The sequence below is a fragment of the Podarcis pityusensis genome (assembly GCF_964106645.2).
Source record: "Podarcis pityusensis genome assembly, chromosome: 7".
NCBI lineage: Eukaryota > Metazoa > Chordata > Lepidosauria > Squamata > Lacertidae > Podarcis > Podarcis pityusensis.
The window spans coordinates 60,743,592-60,768,539 of NC_138031.1; the positions used below are offsets into that span (position 1 = coordinate 60,743,592).

General features: G+C 39.1%; 2 protein-coding genes and 1 long non-coding RNA gene across 6 annotated transcripts in view; 1 reads left to right on the forward strand and 2 right to left on the reverse strand.

Annotated features, from left to right (window-relative positions):
* The window catches only part of LOC308482323, a 176,466-nt gene that overhangs the window by 15,474 nt on the left and 136,044 nt on the right, over positions 1 to 24,948 (reverse strand). The window lies entirely within an intron of this gene.
* NOL7 (nucleolar protein 7) lies at positions 529 to 20,000 on the forward strand. 3 transcript variants are annotated; one of them, XR_013989185.1, is made up of 9 exons: positions 529 to 759; positions 1,965 to 2,025; positions 2,915 to 2,973; positions 3,407 to 3,438; positions 4,110 to 4,191; positions 5,084 to 5,205; positions 5,282 to 5,359; positions 6,128 to 6,245; positions 19,313 to 20,000. XR_013989185.1 is itself a non-coding variant. In XM_081015325.1 (8 exons), the coding sequence occupies exons 1-8, from the start codon at positions 575 to 577 to the stop codon at positions 6,193 to 6,195; spliced, it is 687 nt and encodes a 228-aa protein (XP_080871451.1). In that variant the 5' UTR covers positions 529 to 574; the 3' UTR covers positions 6,196 to 6,249. The 3 variants fall into 3 exon arrangements, 1 of the variants encoding a protein (XP_080871451.1); XR_013989186.1 differs by lacking the exon at positions 19,313 to 20,000 and adding an exon at positions 12,878 to 13,070; XM_081015325.1 differs by lacking the exon at positions 19,313 to 20,000 and having other exon boundaries at positions 6,128 to 6,249.
* The window catches only part of RANBP9 (RAN binding protein 9), a 28,223-nt gene continuing 10,152 nt past the window's right edge, over positions 6,878 to 24,948 (reverse strand). The window contains exons 4-14 of one of the 2 annotated variants that reach the window (XM_081015298.1): positions 24,423 to 24,590; positions 22,961 to 22,983; positions 21,560 to 21,744; positions 20,023 to 20,135; positions 17,335 to 17,443; positions 15,571 to 15,761; positions 14,814 to 14,961; positions 12,836 to 12,957; positions 9,061 to 9,212; positions 8,318 to 8,429; positions 6,878 to 7,842 (exon numbers count right to left, since the gene is read on the reverse strand). In XM_081015298.1, coding sequence (XP_080871424.1) covers positions 7,712 to 7,842; positions 8,318 to 8,429; positions 9,061 to 9,212; positions 12,836 to 12,957; positions 14,814 to 14,961; positions 15,571 to 15,761; positions 17,335 to 17,443; positions 20,023 to 20,135; positions 21,560 to 21,744; positions 22,961 to 22,983; positions 24,423 to 24,590 — 1,454 coding nt within the window. In that variant the 3' untranslated portion in view covers positions 6,878 to 7,711. The remainder of the gene's footprint in view (positions 7,843 to 8,317; positions 8,430 to 9,060; positions 9,213 to 12,835; positions 12,958 to 14,813; positions 14,962 to 15,570; positions 15,762 to 17,334; positions 17,444 to 20,022; positions 20,136 to 21,559; positions 21,745 to 22,960; positions 22,984 to 24,422; positions 24,591 to 24,948) is intronic. The other variant, XM_081015297.1, reaches the window with a different exon arrangement.

Below are 24,948 nucleotides of genomic sequence, written 5' to 3' on the forward strand. Positions count from 1 at the left end.
GTCCTGTTGTGTGGGCATGTGTGTTGGGGTGGGGCATTTGCTCTAACAATCCCGATACAAACTGTTAAATACACCCGTTCTTCAGGGTGGGGGGAAGCTTGTGCTGAGAGGGGATTATGATCGCTTCGCTGTGCAAACTCAGCCTTAATGTTGCAAATTAAAGAGTCGAGGCTAGTTTGCTTTACTTATAAAATCCTCAGTGCAAACCTTCCTTAAGCTGCAGCAAAACCCGTCCCGATCCAGTAACTTACTGCAGCAACGTTGCAACTGTCGCGGTTTTAAAAAATTACGTTTCCACAAGAAATAAGAACCGAGTTGGAAAGAGCAACAGATATATTACTGTGTTGCCATCCCTTGAGGGCGAGCGAGGGAAGAATAACATCCCTACTAATCGACTTATTTTGGCTTCGACGGGCAACTCCAACGCCCTCGGAACCTCGCCGCTCGGCCAACGCCGCCTGCCCGGAAGCTTCTTTTCGCGTGCCGAGTCCGCTCTAGCAAGTCCCCGCTCCGCCAGGCTGCTTCCGGGCCAAAGGGACGAAGGGTCAGCCGGAAGTTCGAGGAGTGGAGAAAGATGGTGGCGCGGAGGACTCGCTCGATGTCTAGGAAAAGAGTCGCTGCGGAGGCTGCTGCCGCCGCCGCCGCCGCTTCCTCAGAAGAGGACGAGGAGAGTGACGAGGCTCCCGAGGAGGTGACCTTCGAGAGCGCGCGCGCCGCGGCCGAGGAGGCGCGTCGGTTGGCGGGGGAGCGCGTGCGCAGGTAAAGCTCGGCGTGGGACTCTCTCCATCCCGCGCCTAGAACGACGCCTTGCGCTTCGGGGGTCAGCCTCGTCGTGGCGGGGAAAGGCGGAGGGAGAGGCAACGCCAAGAGCCTTTCTGTGGCAAAATTGAGCCATTCGGCAGGACTGAGGCGCCAGAACCAAAGAGAGAAGCTGACCCAGCTGCATCTTGGGCTTCAAGCAGCTGCTCCTCCTTTTCTTGTTATCCGTCGTCCCTTTCTAGTGTTGTAAATGGCCTTTGCGTAAAAGGCCGAATTTGTCCATGATAGGCCTCAGCTGTGAGAAAGTATCCCTTACTTCAGTAGGAAAATAGTAGTTGAAGTTTGCTGGGAGCTTGAACGACCAGAAATAGACGCGCACAGTCTCTCCCTCCCCCCCCCCCCCCGGCTTCCAATAGCCTAGCTGTGCCCATCCCATAACGTTAAGGGGCTTGCTGTATGCTAGAGAGAAGACAGTATCAGTTCTTCAAACGGACAGAGCGAGGAAGTGGTAGTGTGATTCCACCTGGAGAAACACTTGAATTTTCTTCATTCTATCCTAAACGGATCAGTTCTGCAATTCCTCAAGGACCACCTCTCCCCATATAAACTGACCCAGACCCTGAGGTCTGAAGGGTGGCAACAGAAAAATAGGGCTTTTCTGCTGTGGCTCCCTTATCCTCTTCCACCAGGCCTTTGACTGATTAATTTTCTACTGCCTTTTAAATGTGTTGGGGGGGGTGTTACTGTTTTGTTTCAACTATTTTGTGCTTTTACCCTGTATTTTTTTATCTTGTGAACCACTGTGAGATCTTCAAATGATGATGATATTATTATTATTATTATTATTATTATTATACAACATCTTAGTCCAAAACTAAAGGAATGTATTAGAGGTTTTTCTTGGTAGATTTGACAATACAATGCTGTCTACTGAAAGTAAATTTTCAGTCATTCATATTATAAAGACAATTTACTGTGTTCACGTAATAGTTATGTGTGTTCTCTTCTCTCTTCTAAATATAGACAATTGTGGTCATTGTGAGAATACATCCTTCTTTTCCTCTGAATGCACTTCTTAGTTAGTTTCTCTTAACTTTGTTGATAGCACTTGGAACAAGCACTCACAGTGCTTGTAAATACACATTGATTCTTCTTGTGCCCATGTCTTCTCTTCATGAACATCGTCTTATTATTTATTTACTTAGAGAAAAGGCTACCTTAAAAGAAAAGAGACGACAGAAAGAAGAACTATTTAAGGAACAAAAGGTAATGTTGAGGTTGCTTTATTTTTCATGCCCAGCAAACTTTCACACTCTGAAAATGTTTAGCAGTTGTACCATACTGCCCCTGAAGTTGCACACCATAAAACTGAGAATCGCTATCAAAATTCAGTCCCAATGTGTTATTTTGTAGATATATCTGTGTGAGGGATTTACATGTGTAATATACAAATGTTATCTACAAACTAATTTTCTAGAGTTCCCAGATATTTTTAAATGTAAGTGAAATATTACACATACTCAGTTTTGCACCACTTTTTATCTTAATGACTGCAGTCTATTGAGGTAAACTATTTCACTATACTTTTTAATGTATTTTTAATCCTAGCCCCTCCCTTTGCTTTTTGCAATTTACCATAGTGCACATCTTGGGTACAGCATAGATTGTTTTGCTCAAAGTAGTAACACTTTTCCAACCTACTTGGTTCCTGTTTGTATGGTTTTATAAGGACCCATGAACAAAGTGGAGGCAGGATATAAATATGCAAGCTTAACGACTTAAGCTCTACCATTGTGGGTCAGACAAAAGCTCGATCTAGTTCAGTGTCCTTAAACAGCAGCCAATCAGATGCCTCTGAAAAGTTACAAAGTGTCCTGTTCCCCTTTCCCATGGCAAGACTTGTCTGGAAGTTTAATCTGGGATATACTGAACCTAACTAAAGACCTTGTACATAGCCCAGCTCATTGGTCATTCAGTCACAAAATCATAACGACCAAATGAGATATCAAGATGAAGCCTATTTATCCTTTCCCCAAATTAATGCATGGTTAGAAACCAAACTTTCCACTCAGCTGTCAGCTAGGCATGGTATACCATTACTGCTAGCATTGTCAGAGGGGTTGGTTAATAATTTGCTAATGTTGGTTTCTTTTAGAAAAGAAAGCTGCTTCCTGAAAATGTGTTGGAGGAGTTGGCATCATCAACACAGACTAGGTAAGCAAAGTATGTTCTGGAGCACCAATAAACGTTTCAGTGAGATTGGGTTGTATGCTTCCTTTGGCTGCAATACTCATAAATGACTAACCCCCACCTACACTGATGGACTTATAATTTCCAACCAACACCAATGGCCAGAACAGGGAGAGCAGCGCCTGAATCAAATGTCATAATATGCAGCTGGTGTATGCCCTACCTTTAAAAATGTCTCTTAAATAGTAAGGGAATTGGAAAGTTGAGTTACTGGGCACTTGCAGAAGCCTTCCTATCTTAGTTTTGTTATTATATTCATGATAGGTAAGCACAGCTATTAACAGTAATTGCTGTGCGTATTTTAATAGGTTCCAAATGAATGTGCCATTTTTGTATTTGTGAATAATTGATCAAAAGGTTCCTTACTAAATGTCTTCCAATGTTAATTTCTCCTTAGCAAAAATCAGCCATCAGCCACGCAAGAGCAAGGTATGTGTACGGTTCTGCCCAAGATTACATTGCGTTTATTATGTACTTTGTATCATGCCATAAATATTAGGATCTACTTGACAATGCCCATAAAATATTATGACTATTATAATAATGACCATGATAACAATTTTTGTGTTGTTTATTAATCTTATAGTTTGAGATAATACTTTCACTTCTCACAAAATGCATTAGTGCTGTAAACTTTGTTCTTTAATTCACATATTCATCATAAATGTGCTGGGTCCCCAATTAGCTGCACCTGTTTCTCTGATAACAGTGGTCACTCTTTCTCTTACCACATACATTTGTGAGTAGTTTAGTTGCTAAAGAGGCTAAAAAAACTACTGGAATGGGTTTGCAACTACAGTGGTACCTCGGGTTAAGTACTTAATTCGTTCCGGAGATCCGTTCTTAACCTGAAACTGTTCTTAACCTGAAGCACCACTTTAGTTAATGGGGCCTCCTGCTGCTGCCGTGCTGCTGGAGCACAATTTCTGTTCTCATCCTGAAGCAAAGTTCTTAACCTGAAGCACTATTTCTGGGTTAGCGGAGTGTGTAACCTGAAGCGTATGTAACCCGAGGTACCACTGTAGTTGTAAAGTATTATAGTCCTGCATGGTATCCATTGAGGTGTAAAGTTTAAATGAAAGTTTCCATTATTTTTATAGGTCAGAATGTTGAAGATGATTCTGAAAGTGAGAATGGCCAAAAAGATACAGAGGAAGACAGTGAAGAAAACTTGGCAACTAGGTATGGCTGAGTGATTCTTACATGTCATAGTGTTGTAAGAAAAGCCCATTTATTCTGTTCTGCAAGCACATATGATGTTCTTATTGCTCCAAATAACCATTTATTTGGTCACAAAATCTCAGATCCAGCCGCTTAAAGTACTGTACACAGATAGTGTTGCATGTCAGTTGTATTGCAGGATTCGCCATGTGCAAGATTTGGCTACTTCTGTCCATTCGTTCAGTAAGACTCAGGAAACTGCTGTGCTTGGCTTGAAGACGATCCTGGGTTTTATTACTACAATTGCCTTTTTAAAAATCTGATCTTGGAGACCCACAGCCAGTCACAATAGATAGTACTGATATAAGGCATCTTTTATATATTTACTTAGGAAAGTTTATAACCCCGATAGGTTTTTATACTGTTGATGAATTAGCATTGTTCATTTTGAACAAGCCCGAATTATTATTAGTGAAGCTGAGGAGTTATTTAATTTTATTTTGATAAATCAAGGTTTTAGTTGTAACATTATTTCCCCCCCACAAGCCATTTTTTAAATCATGCAAGCTTTAAAATATGCTGCCACGTGTGACAGTGTATGTTTTCACAAAAGACATGTCCATGTTAATACAAAGCCAAGCTTAGAGGCAGCTTCTGTACTTGCAACAGTATCCTGTGAAGACTGTCAATAGTACGCAAAGTAGGGCTGCCCACTAAGTAATAACCTCAATACCTGTTAGGTACTTTTGACTTGTCACTTAAATTAGCTTTATGTATGAGAACTTGATCACATACATTAGATTACTAGGGAAAAAGGGAAGTTGGAAATCATTTGACTAAAACTTTCTTAATATAGGTCTGCTCTAGTAAGAAAAGCTACATTACAGAGAACTAAGTATCATTTTATCATTAGGCACCAAGAAAGCTATATGGCTGTGCAGCTGAAAGATCAGGATTTAACCAACAAGCAGCAGCAAGTGGCCAAAGACTTCCTACAAAAACACCTCTATGGAAGAGGCTGCCACCGAACAACAGGTACAGTGGCCTTTTGCTTAACACATTTGTAGAGCTATACATGCAGCTTATGCTAATTGACTCTTTGTCTTTTCAGCAAACCAGTATTTTTCTGTTCAAAGCAAGAGAAGTGATGTTAAAAAAGCTGCATTCCAGTTTGTGAATAAGTCTTGGGGTAAGTGTTTTTTATTTTTTGAATGTGCATCCTATGTGGGTAATGAAGATGTGGTATGGATACAATCCCCCATGGAGCTGTTTGTTATGTAGGAGCGATGTAAAGGAGGTTTTCTTCCTGGGACAGTGCTTGTAAGTGTCATGTTCAGGTTTGACACTGACCCATCTTTAAAGGACAAGTGTTTTTTTAAAAAGCAGAAAACCCGGCCAGAAATAAACTTGTGTGTTTACAGTATTTTTTACACTGAAGTGTATTTAGCTCAGTGGTCAAACACATGATTTGCAGAAGTTCCCAGTATTTCAAGATAAGCGGGGGAAAGGTTTCCCTGCCTGAAACCCCAGAAGAGCTGTTAGTCAGTGTAAACAATACTGAGCTAGACAGCAGTAGTTCATCTTGGTAGACAAGTCAGCTTTCTATGTTCCTAAAGAAGTTTGCTTTCTTGTTTGTGGGAGATTGGCTGGCCATGTCACTATAAATAAAATAAGGATTGATATAGTCCTGAGCATGGAGCTCAAAGCACCTTGTTTGTTGGTGTTATTAGCAAGATCAAACAGGCCTCCTAAGGTAGAGAATGATTTTCTAGATACTGTGTTGAGAGAATGGTATCACGCCTAGTGCTGTGGATAAGTTGATGTGAGACTTAAGCCAAAAACTGTCTGCCTTAATGTACTCAGTTGCTATGACTTTCTCAACCCAGAGGTGAAGGGACAATTTGGAAGGGACCTGGCAGCAGCTGTTACTTAATAAAATCTTTTTCTTTCCTACCAGGTGAAATGGAAAAGCAAAAGGCTAAAAAGTTCACAAAGCACTGGGTTTCTTCAAAGATAAGCTGCTGAAACACAGACTACATTTTGACAAGTTGTGGAAAATAAATTGGAGTTTCTAAGTAAGAGCTGTTCAATATGATTTCTTACATGTCTTTTGAAAAGAGGCTTCATATAAGCCAACTTCTGTAAATACTATAAAGTATTAAGGGCATTGTCATATTTTTATCCTGCTTTCTTCTCTAAACAGTGCAGTGTACTTTATTAGCTTTCCACATTTAAGCTAAATTTAATGCTGAAATGCAATTCTATTCCTTAAATCCTTAAAGGATTGGAATGTCTCCTGCAGGGTTACAATTCTGCAGGACTGCTTTTTCATAATTGTTTTTATTTTAACAAATCTCTAGGTTAATAATTGCATATGTGCTTGTAAACAATATCTGCTGGAATCTCAATTGCTAAAATAAAAATGCAAAAGAACCAAGTTTTCCTTGGCCCTGAATTTCAACTTTCACATACAAGCTGCACTGTGAAAATAAATACTTCTGATGAAAGCTATGCCACCCCCATTGGTGTTCAGTTAATATTAAAGCAGTGTAAGACAAAAAGTGAACCTAGACTGCTATGATCTCTCATCAAAAGGTTCTTTAAACCCTTTTAACAGAAAGGAATCCCCTGCAGCCCATGTCATGACTTTCATAACTAGAGATGTTTAATTAACTAGTCCCAAGTCCAAAACACAACACAAGCAAAGTAAGGTAGCCATCCTACCATATGTAGAAGTATTTAATGGCTGGTTAATTATGGTATCACTACATTTTATTGCAATAGAGTACTCATTTAAGCACTTTTAAAAATGCAGGGTGTACAAAGATTAAATTAAGACTGAAATTGACTAAATATTTGGTTTTTATATAAATAGGCCATAACCACACTGTGTTGACATATAATACTGTTATAATACAACAGTTAAACAGGTGAGTCTACAACATAAGTTGTCTGCAGTTAAACAGGAAACAGAGTTGAAAAGACCATGTTAAAACAAAAACCACTAGGAAACAGGTTGAGATTGTAAGTAGCAACAAACATATTCACTCAGCTCCTGAGTATTTCAAGTTTTACAGTACACATTAAAAATATTTCTTCCCATCAATACTATACAGCCAAACTGTCAGGTACTTATGCATTTTGCAAATTACACTGATTGATCTATGTAATAATGGGGGTGGAAGTTGGCAAATTATCCTGCTTGAAGTTTACATCACCCACATACTAACACATCCACAACATCATCTATTTCGTCCAACCTTCCATGAAGGCAGGACTTTTTTGGTTTGTCTGGAACAATTCAAGGGTTTGTCAATCTGATGTTACCAATGATACTTAACTCTGGTTAAAGATGGAAAATTTATCCTAACAGTAGGTTAGAAAATCATTTGCGTCATGCTGTAAACTAGGAAGCAATGTAAAGCAACAGACCTGTCCTTAGTACATAATTTAAAAAATCCAAACTCCATTCAGCAGAGCTGGTCTACTTTCATGTTGAATATAGCCAGATTATACACCTTGGACATCATCATATGCATAGCTAGTGTAGATAATCTTCCACTGTGGCAAATGCACAGGATCCAATTCCTGACCGGGCCATCAATCCTAGACACTGTGAAGCCTGTCCCATTGCAAGAGCAAGTGGAGGTTGCTTTGGTAGATTGTGTGTCTCTGAAAAGATTACATAATATGTTACACTTAAGACCAGGGGAGGGGGAAATCTTTCTTACAAGATACTTTTCCTACAAAAATATTGTGCCTCTGCAGTTACCAAACTGGACTTTAACTTCTTCCCAGCATCCCAAAAGAGACTGAATATTTCACATCACAAGACTTTACCATAACATAAACCATACAAGAATTATATGGTATCAAAACCTTGTGAATCTTACCAGTCAAGATTGGTAAGAATTTAAGAATTGGAGGAATTTAAGATTTGTGTCATTTGATGTACCATGTCATACAAAAAATAATCCTTCAATGAAAATGAGTGTGTAACTTTGACATTTCCGGCAAAGGGATTTGCTTAAGTGCCAAAAATTGCCATTGCAATTGCAACACTACTGTTTTTGGCATACAACACCATAATTGCTTTAGGTTAACTTACAATAATAAATGTGCTATGAAATAAATGTGCAAGCCTTACCTAGTATTGCACTATTCAGAACTGAACACACAGGCTCTCTCTGAATGGGGTCCAGCTGATTTCCTACTGGACTGCTCCAGGGATCTGAATATGCAAGTAAACTGAATGCATCCTGTTGAGAAATCCGGGCTTAATTTTGTCATTATCAAATTACCATCCGATTAAAATCAAGTATACTTGCATTATTTTTTTATCTTGCTAAAAAAATTGAGCTTTTGGTAGAGGGCACTATTTATTATTTGCCAAATGTAAATTCCAAATTCTCTTTTAAAATCATGAAAATGATTGTTACATTTGTAAAAAGCCACAGTTCCTAACAACAACACAATATGAGATCAAGTGCTCACTATCAGAGCAGGGGTGGGACAGAAAGTGCTTATGAGAAAGGAAACTGGTTTTTTGTTGTTGTTTAATCGTTTCCAACTCTCTGGTTTAATTTAGTCATTTTCCACTACATTTCCTTAAGTATGATCCAATTCATTCCTCCACACAGAATTAAAAACCAAAGCTATTCTAGCTACCAAAAACAAGTCAAACTGCTTTTCAGCTGCACATTGTACTAGTTTTGTTATTTGGGTGGCTATTTGACACAAATAGGTGCAAGCACATTAATGTTTCACAGATAACAAGCTAGTGAGCTGAGAACTGCAAACATCACCCTCTTCCTTGGCATAGACTGGATTGCACATCAGTGTGGATATCAGCGCAAGCTCATATTTTACTGGAAAGACATTTTAACTTACTTTGAGCATTTTCTTATTTGCTGTGTTTTTGCCACACTCTCTTCTTAGCTGCTCACTCATGGCTTGCAATTCTCTGCCAAAATGAATCATTCTTTCAATAGCTGCTTGGCTACCTCCACACAGTTGACGTCTTAACTGACTGGAATCAACCTCTGTGAGAATGATAAGGCACTATCACTAAACAGCACAGCAGTGAGAACACAGTGCTTTGACTACACACAAACTCAATGAATTAGGTCAAAGTAATAATTGTGGTTGATCAATTCAGGGTTTGGGCTTCTGATTTAAGACTTTAATTTCTAATCCATTTTTCAACTTTGAGAACTCTGCAAAGCAGCATACAATAAAAGTGACAACAGCCCAGATAAAACCACATAAAACACACACACACACACAACCCACCACACAGAACCCAAATTCAAAAGGTATGACAGAATGATGATTTTATTGTTCTTCCAAAGGAGCCAAGAATGTGGATCTGGAAAGCTTCCTTGGGAAGAAGTTCTACAAAACTGAGGTCAATGCCAAAAGCGCATTATTCTTAGTAGCTGACAAGTCTTGATAGCAGTGGTCTAATAAAAACACAAGCTGGAGCTGTTTAAGTATCTAAGATAGACTTTGGTTACAAGGAAGGTCTGCTGACTCAAATAAAAACTAATTTAGGTTTGTTTAGTGTGTCTATACTAACCCAGAGGATGGAGGAGGGGAAGCGAGTCATCCAAGTCATATTATCAACTGCTTTTGAAACTTCCCTCAAATTCAGAAGCAGTTGTCTATGAGGTAAGCAAGACTTTCTTGGGCCCATGAAACTGGATCCTGACCACTGTTAATATTACTGCAAATGTAACGAAGCAAGCTTTATTTTGTTTTTTGTGTGTGTTCTGTTTTTAAATTTAGCCAGTCGTATCAAACATTTCTCATTAGGCAAGATTGTATCGATTAAATGAATTTAAATACCGTATTTTTCGCTTGATAACACGCACCTGACCATAACACGCACATAGTTTTTAGAGGAGGAAAACAAGAAAAAAAAATTCTGAAAGAAACAGTGGATGTATCATTTTTGTGCTTCATGCTGTGGCCACAGACATGTGATTTGACGGTGAGTTTGGGGTAGCCCAATGCAAAGATCCTGAGAATCCATGTGGATCTGTGCTTTGTAACCACGTTTTTGCACCACTGCAGCCCCAGGCAACAGTGGGTGCGTGATTTTTTTTGGTGCAGGCTGTAGCCATGGACATGCTATGTGATCTGATGGTGAATTTGGGGTGACCCAATGCAAAGATCCTGAGGATCCATGTGGATCTGTGCTTTGTAACCACGTTTTTGTACCATTGCAGCCCCAGGCAACAGTGGGTGCGTGATTTTTTTGGTGCAGGCTGTAGCCATGGACATGCTATGTGATCTGATGGTGAATTTGGGGTGACCCAATGCAAAGATCCTGAGGATCCATGTGGATCTGTGCTTTGTAACCACGTTTTTGCACCATTGCAGCCCTGTTTTTGCATCAGATCATTGCTATGTGATCTGATGGTGAATTTGGGGTGACCCAATGCAAAGATCCTGAGGATCCATGTGGATCCGTGCTTTGTAACCACGTTTTAAGTGGGGAGGGAAGGAAAAACATAGAAGGGACAAGGAGCACCGAGAGGGGTGTGCGGAGAAGCAGCTGGCTAAGAATGCAGGAGAGGGGTTTTACCGGAGGGAGGAAAGGAAGGCAAAAGTTCCCCCCACGCACCCACCCAAGCCAGCCAGCTCTCTCTCCCCCCCCCCCCACCTGCATGTTGCAGCACCGGAGCACGGAGAGGAATTAGAAGGAAGGACGCTCTGCTTTCCCCTCTGCTTGCCTGGAGGGGAGGGGTTTTCTCTGCTCTTTGTTCTGTTTGAGCAAACACAGTAACAAGCAGAAGCGGGTGGGCAGTAAGACCCTGAGGCAGAATGCAGGAAAGCAGCAGCTTCCTCTTTTCAAGGCTTCCCTTCTCCGGACGATTGATATTTGTCTGATTTTTGCCTTCACACGCCTGTCGGCTCCAGGGACCACACATTCGCTCAATAACATGCGCAGACATTTCCCCTTACTTTTTAGGAGAAAAAATCTGTGTGTTATAGAGGGAAAAATACGGTATACTATTCTGTGATAAGCTATCTTAAACCATGCAACTGATTCTGCAACTTGCTCATGCATTAAAGAAGTATTTGATATGAGATATTCTGGGCTCACCACATAGCAAGGCATCATGCTAATCTTGCAGACAGATGCTGGGTTTCACAGAATATGCCTTTTTGTGCATGAACATTTTTACAGGGCATGAAAGTGGTGACAATTTCCCCTTCAGTCTAGAAGCCCTTGTGCTGGGTTGGATCCCCTCCAAATCATGGTGATGGAAGTTTGATTACAAACAAGTGGGCTTTTATTTTAAATAAAACCTGATAAACATCTGTCTGTAATTTGACACACTATGGAGAAATACCAGAATGTGTTTACAGTACACCCTCCCTAAAATTATAGAAATAAGCACCCATAATTCTTAAAGCAAAGGATATTCACTAACTGTTCCCGATTCTTGGATTTCACCTGAGTAAAGATATTCCTTTCTTGGAAATGCCTCCCTTTACCACGGTTATGGCTCCAGACCTGATTCAGGCTTGGTAGCTATAGAAATGTAACTGCTTACTGCAAGGAAAACAATCTTTTTGTCCTATGAAAGTGCTTCTGAATTTTATATTTTGGTATTCCCATGAATTTGTTTTTTAACTAAGTAGTACCAAAAATGTGGATTGGGGGGGGGGGGGAGAGAAGAGGTACATTAATTGTCACAAACACTTTTTGATACACACCTACAACAATAGCTAATCAAAAATTCTTACAGTAGTGTTAGTAGGTGTGTGTTTTGTTTTTCAAGGTACACCTTGGGAAAGTATGATGAAAATTTACAAAAACTATCCAGAATGGAGCACAGACATTTGCTAAATTTGCTCCACTCTCTTTTACATGTAGTTCTCCTTTATCTGATCCATTTAAACAAATTAAGTTTGTTCTGTACCTAAATGCTCTATAAGGCTGCAAGATAGGAAGGATTTGGGGAATGACATCAAAAGCACACTTGCACACTACCTCAATCACACAGATGCAGACAGCATCCTTGTACCTCATTGGTCTATGACACTGGGAAAATGAGTAACATAGCTCATTATTCAGATCAACTTTCCCCAACCTGGTGCCCTCCAGATATTTTAGAGCACAGCTCTCATCATGCCTAATTATTGCCCATGTTGGCTGGGGCTGATGGGAGTTGTAATCTAAAACATCAGGAGGGCTGAGGCAAAGCTGATGTAGTTGTTTCTACTTTACTCATTAGCAGGAAAAGTGTGATGCTGGTGTGAAGAAATTCCACACAATAAGAACCACTTAGGAGTTGTGGTGGGCAAAAGGCGTAACGCTGAAGCCATTTCAAGTAGCATCTGTGTGACAATTCCATCTCTTCCAAGATTATGCAAATTCAGAAGATATTTTACAACAACGGGAAGGAAGTGTGAGTCTTTCAAGCCATAGTGAAGCACCACAAGAGTAAAAATAATCCAATGCAAACTAAGTAAATTATAAATGCAGACATTACATATAAAAATTTTCCACTGACTATAGCACTTCAGAGCTATATAAACTGCCTGAAAACAGGTTAGGTATGCCTAAATTTCATTTGGAAATAACTGCAAGAAAACAAAACAAAAAAATGGTGATAGTAATATTAAATATGTAAGAAATTTTGCTGCAGACCCATTTCTGTGTCACATTCTTCCATTTCGTGATCATGTTTAGAACTACCGTTAAGGAAGCCATTGGATGATGTCTCTGCAACCCCATTGGAGTAGTGATCTGTTTCCATGTCTACATCATTGCTGAGAAGAGGAAAAATGCATCATTAAGTTGGAATGGGGGTCTCATTTTTAAATGTGCACCTCACTATGTCCCACAATGCAACTGGGGAAGAATAAAAGCCTATTTTACCACACATCTGCATCTGACTTATGGTAAAAAAAAAAAAAATCCCTTGACTGATGGGGTGACAGAGCTCTTCCTTGGATGGTCTGGTTCTCTGTGTGAGCTTGTGCATCCAAAAGTGTTGTGAGAAACATTACTATTGGAATATGAGAAAGTTGAATTTCATGATGAATTCAATACATTATGAAGAATCCTTAATAAGGGGTGGATCAAAGGGTATAAAAGCAAGCCCACCTCAAGCAGGTTGCTCCCATAAGCCTGAGCTTGCTGGCACTGCCATCTTAATTATGCCGCCCCTGACAGAAGCACGTGGGTGGCATGGCAATGGGTGGTATGTATGTAGGTGTACTATGAGAGCTGAGAAAGCAAGCTAAGCAATCATGGGCCTCACAGAAACACATGATGGAGGCAGTCCAGTGGTGGTGAAGCCTGCAGGGACCTTGGCACTTGTTGCCCAAATATGCCATATTCTGGCACCAGGCTTGTCTAAAAGCCAGAACATGAGCTCCTAAAAAGTTAAGTGTGGGCTGTGAATCTCCAAAGACACCACTTTTTATTTATGCTGCCACAGTTCTTGTAATAGCACAATACATAACTACAGGAAACAGGACCAGCTTTCCCTGTTGCTCCTGACCACTTAACCTATGCAACTCATTTTCTTAGCCTATCAGAAATTGGTGCACCAAGTAAAATATAAGCCCCATTCAGATGTAGAGTACATCCAGTATATTCCCACCTATGGTCATATTCACAATTTTCAAACACTGGGATTTCTCTGCAGACAACCACACAAAAGACGTACATATTTTGGGAGCCGTGCAAAAAGCATGACCCTCCACCACATCAACATAGATAGGACCTAAATAGGATAATGCATCAGCAGGGCTAGAGTTTGTCATTTATCCACATTGGTTACAGGCAGGCAAGAATTAAAATAGTTTTAAAATAATAAACACTAAATAGACATGTGAAAAATATTTTATTTGTGGCTCGTGAGTGTGTTTAATTTTTAAAAAATAGACATGTATGGGATTGTCCAGTTTCTCTCCTCTCAGACAGAGTATCTGAAATATATCCACATGAGAGGTGGTATGTAGATTCCTCTAAACTTTCTCTTTGTACAGGGGGTTAAGAGAGGGAAGGGGTTTTCACAGAGAAGTATGTGCTGTACAGCAGTTTCAAGAATGGTGGCTGCCTACAGCTTATATGAGACTGGGGAGAAAAGTCCCTGAATAGTAAGTGGTTGACGTGGGGAAAGTAGTGATTGATTAGTGCATACCCCATACTAAAAGCAGAGAGAAAAATATTTGAATTGAAGCCTACCCACTATGGTGAGATGAAGGCACTGCAGCTTGTAATAATAGCCTATACAGGTAACTCACAACTTGCACTTATCTTACTTATGTGATCACAACTTTGCATGGGTGGGGAAAATAACCCACTCTCCAATTTACTTACTCCCCTGCATCTATGCAAAGCTGTGATCATGGGACCCAGATTTGGGAAGGTGTTGCAAGGGCTCTGGCAGCATCCCCAAACCCCTGTGCTGCCTTCCCAAAGCTGGACAAGCAACCCTCCACCTTGCAGTGAAGCCCAGTTCTGGGGGATCCTGGCTTTATGCAATTTCGCTTATATGCATGATGGCTAGGAACGCAGATCTGAGTTACCTGTCCTAGAAAATCAGTACAATACATAAATCACAAACAGTGGTGGATGAAGAACAGTGGTATCAGGTTGGAATGAGTGTACTTACCTGGGGTAGCTGTTAACTTGCTGTGACCGTGTTACATTTATATTATTGAGCTCTGGTACATTCAAACTGGTGGACTGATGTTTACTGTGACAGTAAGACTGATATGCTTTGTTTGATATCACTCCATTACTGCAACTACTTTCAAAACCTAAAACCCAAAAAGCAAAAATTCTTTTTAAAAATAATCTAGTGTTTGAATTTACAAATGTATGCTTATTTTGAATATTCATAATTCCATACAACATGGGTTTTGCATAGAGGGCAAGCTAACCTCAAAACAATATGGTTTCTGTCTTTTGGCACCTGAAAGGACTCTCCTCCCATAATCTCTCCTCCCTCCCCAGCAGTAGTATGAACAAGCTGTCCATTATTTGATCTACTGTGGTCTAGATAGCATGGGATGCAGCAAGAGAAACCACTCTTTTTGTAATGAGGTTTAAACTTTTGGAAGAATCTCTTTGCTTGATCCTTCTTTGCTTCTTAAATAAAATTATGACAGTGGCAATAGCTGCAGTGGTTAATTGAAAGAGAGGCCCACTTGTCCATACACTATGGGACATGTCTGTCTCTATTGTTAGAAATAAGACAGGTGCAGAAGAAAAGTTGTTAGTGCCAGCAAGGAGCTGAGTGGCAACACTGCGGGACACCAGCCACAACACAAAGCATTTCACATGCTAATAGACAGATGGATGAAAAACTGAAGATCCAGAAGTGAAACACCTCTGTATAACACCAGCTTCTGCCAGCTCAAACTCACCAGAACAGTGTGTGCTACTTCCTTTGCCTGTTGCTAAACTGTGAATATTCATTCCATGGCTGGGGCTCATACTAGGACTACTAAACGATCGAGGACTAACAGGATAGCTATCTTGAGATTTTGGACTGTGACCTCCTAGACATCGTACTTCACTGTCTGTACCATTGACCATTTCTATGAACTGCCGTACCCTAGGAAACGTGAGAGAAGAGTTAGTTTATGAAGCCAATATAATTTCAACAATCTAATTGCTCTCAGTATTATTAATGATTTGCATTATAGTAGTTTGGTTGCTGTTTAATACAAATGAAGGTCAGTGAAACATATAATTATTACTGCAGAATGAGAGCATCTACTTCTTTCCCCACCTTTCCACAGCTGTAACAGTAACTGCCACTTGGAAACCATTCAAAAATAGAAGATTGGGGAATAAATGAAGGAGCTTTGCAGCAGAGGAAGGGCCTTTTCTCAATTCCTAACTGCAGCTGCTTCCTCAAGTCCCATAAGCTTTACAGCAGGTTTTTAATTATTCCTTTTTAAGTGGATTACATGGCCAGTAGTGGATATTCACACACCTTAGCATACAAGAGAAAGACTACTCCAGTGTTGAAGGAGAAAGCGGTGAATTGTATTGCTCACCCCCAGTAATAGGGGCACTATTTTTAATTCTTAAAGTGCCACATGACAGCACTTCACCATATTTTAAAAATCCGGTCCAGGTATTTCAAATTAGCACAGACCTATTTATGTACTTCATTCTCAGATAATGGGGTGGGGTGGGGAGGGGCATTTGCTCCCTCTCTCTTTTCCTGGTTAGAAGCTGAAATTATAGAAGGAAAAAAGAAGCAGATTTCTGTGACATTGTTGGGCAACAGGCATCCAGAGTTGTCCAAGACAACTCTGTGAAGAAGGGTTATTAGCAGTTTCACAGAAACCAGGTACAGTGGTACCTCGGGTAATAACAGTCCTGCTTGCGAACACTTCAGGTTACGAACTCCACAAACCCGGAAGTAGGTATTCCAGGTTGCAAACTTTTCCCCGGGGTACAAACGCAATCCGCTTCCGGGGCTGCAGGAGGCCTATGTAGGGAATGTGCACCTCGGGTTAAGATCGCTTCAGGTTAAGAACGGACTTCCAGAACGAATTAAATTCGTAACCCGAGGTACCACTGTATAATCTAATATTAACTTCACATGCCAAAAGTTCTGCTACAGAACTTTCAGGATTATAACTGTGCTCTTAAAAAAATTAAATTAAATTAAATTAAATTAAATTAAATTAAATTAAATTAAGAGGTTCTCAAGACTGAGGAATAAAAGTTAATACTCAAAGTAACTTTTTGAAATTCACTGCACTAACATAACCAACAAGATCATTCACTACTGTGGAAGCTTGAAAGTCGTAAGGGTGTCCACATAAACTCCCAATGATTAGACAGCAATTTACAGTACTAACAATTTACTGTATTTTTCACCCTATAGGACGCACTTTCCCCCTCCAAAAATGAAGGGGAAATGTGTGTGCGTCCTATGGGGCGAATGCAGGCTTTCGCTGAAACTTGGAGAGCGAGAGGGGTCGGTGCGCACAGACCCCTCTCTCTCTCCAGGCTTTAGGAAGCTATCTGTAAGCCTGGGGAGCCTGTGGGAGTTCCCGTGGCTGGGGGGGGGAGAAATATTTTTTTTTTATTTCCCCCCAAAAAACCTAGTTGCGTCCTATGGGCCGGTGAGTCTTATAGGGCGAAAAATACGGTACTTTAAGACTTACTTCAAAGCAAATAAGAGATTAGGATTTCTTTCTAATAAACTTGGATACAATTGTTGTGTTGTTTCAATGGCTTCTCCCATTCTTCCTGCTAAAACCAGTTTCTGAATTCCTGTGGAGAAAAAGAAGAAACAGATTAAGAACTGTACATTTCCCCTCTGCTTTAGCAAGCTCTTTCAATGCAACCCACATTGTCTAATGCAGCAGGTCTCTTTGAAGGCAACGCTTCCACCAACCATCAGCTGAATGGTGCTGTGAGAGTACCTTCAAAAGAGACCAATGTAACCATTCATAAGCTTGGCTGTGGTTATGGAGATCACCTGACCGTGGTCTATCATCTGATGCCACTATTACATTAGGTGATTGACAGATGTGTGTAGTCCTACTCACCTGTCAAATTTGGCCAGCAGAGGAAACCCTGCACCCCTGATATAGTTCCACACCCTTGATGTAGTTAAACACTTCTTCTTAAAAGTCCTCAACTTTCACCAGATTTTGCTAGACAGGTTTGCAACAAATACTTTACATCAACTGTGAACTGCTCTGAGACCTCCAGGTTTAGGGAGGTATATAAATTGAATCAATCAAATCAAATCAACTACAAAATTGCATCTTTCTTACACACCCAATTAGTACTTAAAACTTGCAAATCCTGCCTTTGAAAGGAGGAGACCTACAAAATAGCTTACAGATTTCAAAGAACTAAATAAATAAATAAATAAATAAAACCATAATAAAAAAAGCAACAGCAACAATAACAAGCAGAAGCAGCCAGGCAAAGAATCCCTTCAGAAACTCTGACAACTGCACCATAGCATATCAAGAGAAATATTCTGTTACACCAATTATAAGGCAAAACTCTAATTTAAGGTAAAGATTAGTTAAATAGCATGACTGAAAGTTATTAAGAGCAATCCCCAAGCATGTTTTTGCAGAAATAAGTCCCTTTAAGTTCAATAATCAGTTAATTTCATGTATGTATTAACTATTGCTTTAAATGATTAAAATGCAATCCTATACTCAGAAGCACATCTCATTCATTAAGTTTAATAGGGTTTACTCTCAAGTAAGTTAGTTTAGGACTGTTGCCTAAATCACTAAAATCCAAAAGTAATTGGTAGGGCAAAGACTAATAGGAATGTAAGAGAAAATATTATTGATGATCTCTCAACTGTGGAATAGCTTTTGCTGGCTAAACTGTCACGTTATACACTTGTCGATACAATAATCCTGCAATTTATGTGCATTTAACTAAAAAGGGGGCAGAAGTCGGGGGGGGGGGGGATGGGACACTTCGGCAATCCCACCTGCCATTGCATCCAATGTGCTTTGACTATATGTGATTTTGGCTTTAAGTGTAATCCCTGGAATGTAACCCCAGCATATATTGAGGGTTTACTGTATTTTAAAAATGCACTCATACCAAGTGCATTAATATGTGACTGGGGAAACCCAGCCAAATGGATGGGGCACAAATTAATAATAATAATAATAATAATAATAATAATAATAATAATAATATCTATATGAATTAATTTTAATCATGGTTTATCAGGTGGCGGCCCTGCTAATTATATTTAGATAACCTTTTTTCTTTGTATCATCTATGGAACACAGTGACCACTAACTGCTGATTATTCTGTAAATCTGAATAAGGAACACTAAGGAAAAAATTTATCTGAACATTTAAATTACAGTATTTTTCATAACATCTAAGTTGGTATGTTGGAAAGGAACGAAAAGGGGGGAGAGCCTCTCTTATTACTGTACTTTGCTTTATTATATTATTTGGCAACCCCCCCCCCCCGAAGAAAAATTTACATTAACTATAACAAGTGAGATTGGAAAGTTTTGTATTTGTTAATATAATATGGCTCTAAATATATAAACTATGTGGAAATAATAATACTATATAATTAGGGCTTTTGATCTTTGATTTGATTGGAAGAGGATAAAAGATTCTCCAATGTGTGTACATCAGACAGAAGCAGAATCTCATTAACCGCTGGAGAGATATTAAAAAACCTTGGACAGTTTCCTGGAATCTATGTGGGAGCTGTGTCGCACTTTTAATTTGGAAATCCGCCATGATTGGAAGTCAAGACCAGGCTGCAGAATTACAAATCGTCATAGGGGGAGGTGAGCCTCTAATATGTCATTATATTTGTGTTTCCAGTTTGATTTCGTAAATTTCCCCTGGAAAGGCTAATGTTTGATGCAACCGGTCTGGGAAAAGCAGACACTTAGATTTGATTTTATCGGAACTGAGTGAAGATGGCGGCTGCCAGCAGCGAAAAGACTTTCGGATTGATTCGGCAGAAACACCAGCGTGTGAGATGCAGCGAACTTATAGAGGGGAATCATGGACATAAAATCCACACAGAAACACATCATTGTTTGTTTTAACTCGCTTGTGGGAACAACTCAGAGGCTGTGAAAGAATGAAGGTCAACAACAAAAAGAATTAGAGGAACCACTAATTACTATGAAAAGCAGTAGAAGTATGAGATGATCAGAACTCTGAACGTGAAGCATGGGAAGTCCTATTAAAAATTTAAAATTTGGCAAAATATTCAGACTATTTGATATGTATAATTTGGAATATTTAATGTGATTTGATTGGATTGTTAAAGTGGAAAATTCAATAAAAATGAATTTAAAAAAATAAATTACAGTATTTTTCAGACTTACTTTGTCTATTTTTAATGGAAGCCAATTCTTCTAGTACAGTCTGATCAGTAGATCTAGCAAAGGCCTCTGCTGTTGCACAGTACCCATGATGTACCAAATAAGATGAAACCATCCTGTAAAAAGTGAACATATGCAAGTAAATACATAGCCTGGAGGCAACTTTTCAAACAAAGAACTCCTCAAAATCCTTGAGAAGTGGTTTAGGCAAATTTACATTATGAAATATCCTGGGATAATATTCTAATATTCACTTTTAGCACTACAAATTAATTTAAACAAGCAACTTCCATGCAGTTACCACTTTTTCATGTTTTCAAATGAAACATGTATGCTTATGTATATTTTAAGTACACAGCAACATTTATTTGGCTGCTTGTTACTAGGATACTGAAGATACAAAACATGAGAGTGGCCAAGGTAACAACCCTGAGACCCCCTGCTCTTACTTCCTATTCAAGACAATGGAGCTAGTCTAGAAGAGTTAAGTGATTTAATGCTGCTGCTAAATCAAATATTTAATTTAGGCATACAAAACAGCACTGAGCATAGGAAATTTCTTAAGCCCTGAAACCTAAGGCAGTTCTGGATATTAAAACAGAAGAGGAGCAATCAGCAGTTCCCCGGAGGGGCAAACAAGCTGCACTTAAGGTTGCTGGTGCAAACTTTAGCATCTTCAGCTGCAAGGTAGAAATAGGCTGATAAATGGTATGTTAATTTTGTGTTTACAGAACGGAGAGCATGTGCAGTATCATTCCTCCCTTCCTCATCCAAAGCAGAAACAAAGTAAAAACTGGAGCACCATGTCCATACAAAATGGAGGCCAAATAAATATATCAATCAATTAATTATATGCACATGGCCAAGATTTTCAGAAGCTACTCAAGAGACAAAAATCAACAGTATTTGAAGTTTGTATGGTGGCATCATTACTACTATAGCAAAAAGAGATATTGTCAGGTGCTTTTGTTGTTTAACTGGCACAATCTAGTATAAACTGATAGCACTGAATCAGAAATTAATGTGCATGTCATCATTCTATCATTATTGTCAGATACTGGTGTGACACAAAGTGTGCAAGTCTTTTAATTGTTTTATATATAGGAAGCAGACCTAGAATCATTGATTGACAAAAGGTAACAGCTACTTCTCGTATTACTTAATCCAAATTTACACATATTGAAGGAGACTGTCATGACACAGATTTTAAAAAATCAAGATGCATGGGATGATTTTTGCATTGCTGAAGTTTGAGAGAAAAAGCTATTGCAGTTACCAGTAGGCATTGCTTTCACATCCATGTACCTCTCTCTAGCCCCCTTCACTACACAAGAAGAAACATTATTCTACATTGAGATAATGTCACCAGACAAATACAAATGACACAGTTTAACAGGTGTTGCAAACTTACCTCCACTGGCATAAAAGTATGCAACGACATATATGCAGACTAGGATTTCTAAGACTGAAGAGACTAATCAAATCTCTTAAATTTGAATAGAAATTTAGGAAGGACTTATTATAATCTTCAAATGCTTACTTTTGAATCATAGTCTGCCATTCTCCTTCCCGATCTCCTATAGGAAATCGGTCAATCTGAGCTTGAATTTTGGTTCTCCATTCTCGCATATAGTCTTCAATATCAAACACAAATGGATGCTGTCCAAAATTCGCATCCACCACTTCTCCTGGTGTTTGAAGACCAACTGTAGGATACAGGTTTGGCTGCAAGAGATAATTGCAATACATACTTTAATCTCTCAAAATCCAAATGTACTTTAAACTGGCATGAAAGCAAATTACTGGATATACAGAGCAACAAAATGACTGCAAGTGCCACTAGCAGTAAACAAAACTGAATCACACTTGCCCACCCATGCTCTAAGACAGTGGTTCTCACCCACTGGTGTGGCAGAAGAGGATGGCAAGTGTGGCGGGAAGAATCAAGGGCATATTTAAGAAATATTTAAACATTTCAATGTAGTGTTGTATAGTATAGTATTAGTAGAGAAGTAATTTTATATACACACAACCAGAAGCAGTATTCATGTCTCTCTTCAAGAGCATTGCCTATTCTTCTACATCTCCACAACATATTGTTGTGAACAGGGATTTTCAACTGACAAATATGAAAAATCGAGAAAGAGAAAGGTTTCTTTGTGTTGTTTAGGAGACGAGAGTTTGACTCAAAGTAGACCGAATATAAATGAGATTACCGCAAAAGCAAGCTCACACCTCTCACTGAGTTTGGATATATACTTAAGGTACGTATGTAAGAGGCTCATTTATAATTATATTTTGGGAATGATTAATGTTCGTACATAGCTGCATTGTTTTATACATTCTGAATGCCCCATGATCATATTAAAAAGCAGTTGTGTTCTATGTTATAAATCAAGCACTGCTAGGAGTTGTTTCTTTTTGTTTTCCAATGTATTTCTTATCAATAAAAAAATTGGTGTAGCATGAGCAAATTTTTATTCTGAAAGTGTGGCCCAGAGAAAAAAAGTTTGAGAACCACTGCTCTAGGGTTTCAACAGAGGTCTTTCCAAGTCTTACCTTCTGCTGCCAGAGATTATATCAGGGACATTTTGCATGCAAAGGATGAGCTCTGCTACTAACTTATGTCCCCATACTTGTGACTCCTATGTAACCTAAATATTTGCTGAAGCATCAAAAGTCATAAATGCTAACACAAGGTACTAACACACCAAATGGAAGGCAATGTTTATAGCATTTTGCCAATATTCTTGTGAAAATTGGAAGTTTCATAAAAACCTCCAGTAAAAATGAGAAACATTTGTTCCAATTGCAAATTGTTGTTTTGTTACCATGGTTGTCATTTTAAAATACAAAAAAAGGAAAAACACATATTATACAAGCAGGGAAATGTGTATTTTACATAGGAATGCTATTGAATTTTTTAGTATGTTTATCTTACCGGCAAATCCGTGAAAGCAATACCTGTAATCAAGAGACATAAATTAAGATTTGTGCTGCCACAGTCACATAGAAAAATGTATTTTAATCATAGAACATACTCAGTGCTCATATAATCTAAGTTGAACAGCTTAGATCTCAAGAGGACAGGAAATATTACTGGTTAGTTATTCTCATTTTTTAGAATTTACTTAGGTGTACTCTTATGCTGTTAAGAAGCAGGCAGAGTATTTTGTGTACCTATGATAATGCAACATAAAAAGGCAATAAAAACAGGGATGCAGAGTTGGCAAGGGGGTTATCAACTCCTGTTTTACCAGGTAAATCATAATTTACACAGTTTACAGAAAAACTTGTTAAGAAACCTGTATTGCCAAGGAATGAACTAACATAAAAGTTAACTTTCAGAATCTGTTTTAGGGAGATGACAACAGTATGAAGCTTATTTGAGAATTTGTTTTTTACTTTAAAATAACCAGCCCATGGGTTAGAGCTAGATTTCAACTCGACGAGCAGAAGGGATTTTTTCTATCCACAAAATGCTTTTGACTCAGGGGAAACACATTGACTTTTGCCAATTTTCCCATCAGCCTCCAGCACAAACTCCCACACTGCTCCACAGAGTATTCCAACCCTCTGGAGCAGACTTTCTAAAGGAGCACAGTGCTGCAAGGGGAAAGGCAAACTGGCAAAAGTTACCTCTCTAACTTCTGCCACAGCAGAAGAGAAGCCTAGATCAAAACAACCGCAAAGCTATTACAGTGGTACCTCTAGTTGCGGACATGATCCGTTCCGGGGTGCCGTTTGCACCCCAAAAAGTCCGCAACTAGAATAGCACTTCCGCGCAGAGCGCGATAGAGCACTTCTGCACATGTGCAAAGCGCACAGAACGCTTCTGTGCATGAGAGAAAACCCGGAAGTATACACTTCTGGGTTTGCCGCATTAGCAAGCCAGAAAGGCGCAACATGAACCTAACACAACACAAGGTATGGCTGTACCAGATTACCAATATTTTTACAGTTTTCCTTATTATATTAATTTTGTTCTATGTTTTGCTGATAAAAACCATAAGAACTGTGCAAAATGAATTTTGGCTTGGGGAACAACAGAATAGAAAGAAGATATGAAAATACTGAGATACAGAAAGTCATATGGTAAGTTGCCTCTAGGCTGAATGTTTATTTTAAATTTGATTTTCTTCCAGTTTTGAAGTGAGCAATTTTGTATATTAACTTTTGCAAAATTGGAGCTCTTTTGAAACCTCAAAGAGCTACTGACAACAGCCCTGACAAGTGTCCTCCTAGAACTGAGGAAACAGTATTTGAACTTTCTTTATGTTTTCTTTCAGTGCTGAGCTCCAACAACAAAGTAATACTTAACATATTAGATTTGGAAAGAGTGCTATCACCATTTCATTAGGTGTCTTGATATATATTTAATTATCAGTGACTCTTCCTCATACCCAAACTATGTCCATTCTTTGTGTAGAAACAGGTATTGTTGATAAGGTTTACACAACAGCCGATGACATCACCAGTTGTAAATGTTGGACCGTAGGGTTGTCCAGTTCCAGAGGAACAAAATGAATGTCCATCATCTCCATGGTAGCCATATGAATGCTTATCCCAACCTTAAAACAAAACATGTAGCATTTAGCTTTGTAGCACATCAGATGATGCATCTGAAAATAAACACAACTGAATTCAAAAAAGTTAAGCCATAGGCATATGCCTAAAATAAGCATAAGACTATGCATAAACTGGAAACACAATTTAACCTCAAGGCCGGGGGGGCAAGCACAGGAGAAGAGTATTGAAATGCTGGAAGGAAATTCAGATGTAATGCAATATTTATCTTCTTATCAAGCTAAAACTTACTTTACTACTTTAAGAACATGAAATATATGGGTATGTGACTTGGAACATAAAACTGTACTTCAGCATATTTATGAAATTTTAGAGTATAAATGCTTTGGTGTATTAGAAGAA

Coding starts and splice junctions, on each gene's coding strand:
- NOL7 (XM_081015325.1), top strand. CDS start 575: ATGGTGGCGCGGAGGACTCGCTCGATGTCTAGGAAAAGAGTCGCTGCG. Junction 760..1,964: donor GCGGGGGAGCGCGTGCGCAG/GTAAAGCTCGGC, acceptor TTATTTACTTAG/AGAAAAGGCTACCTTAAAAG. Junction 3,439..4,109: donor ATCAGCCACGCAAGAGCAAG/GTATGTGTACGG, acceptor TTATTTTTATAG/GTCAGAATGTTGAAGATGAT.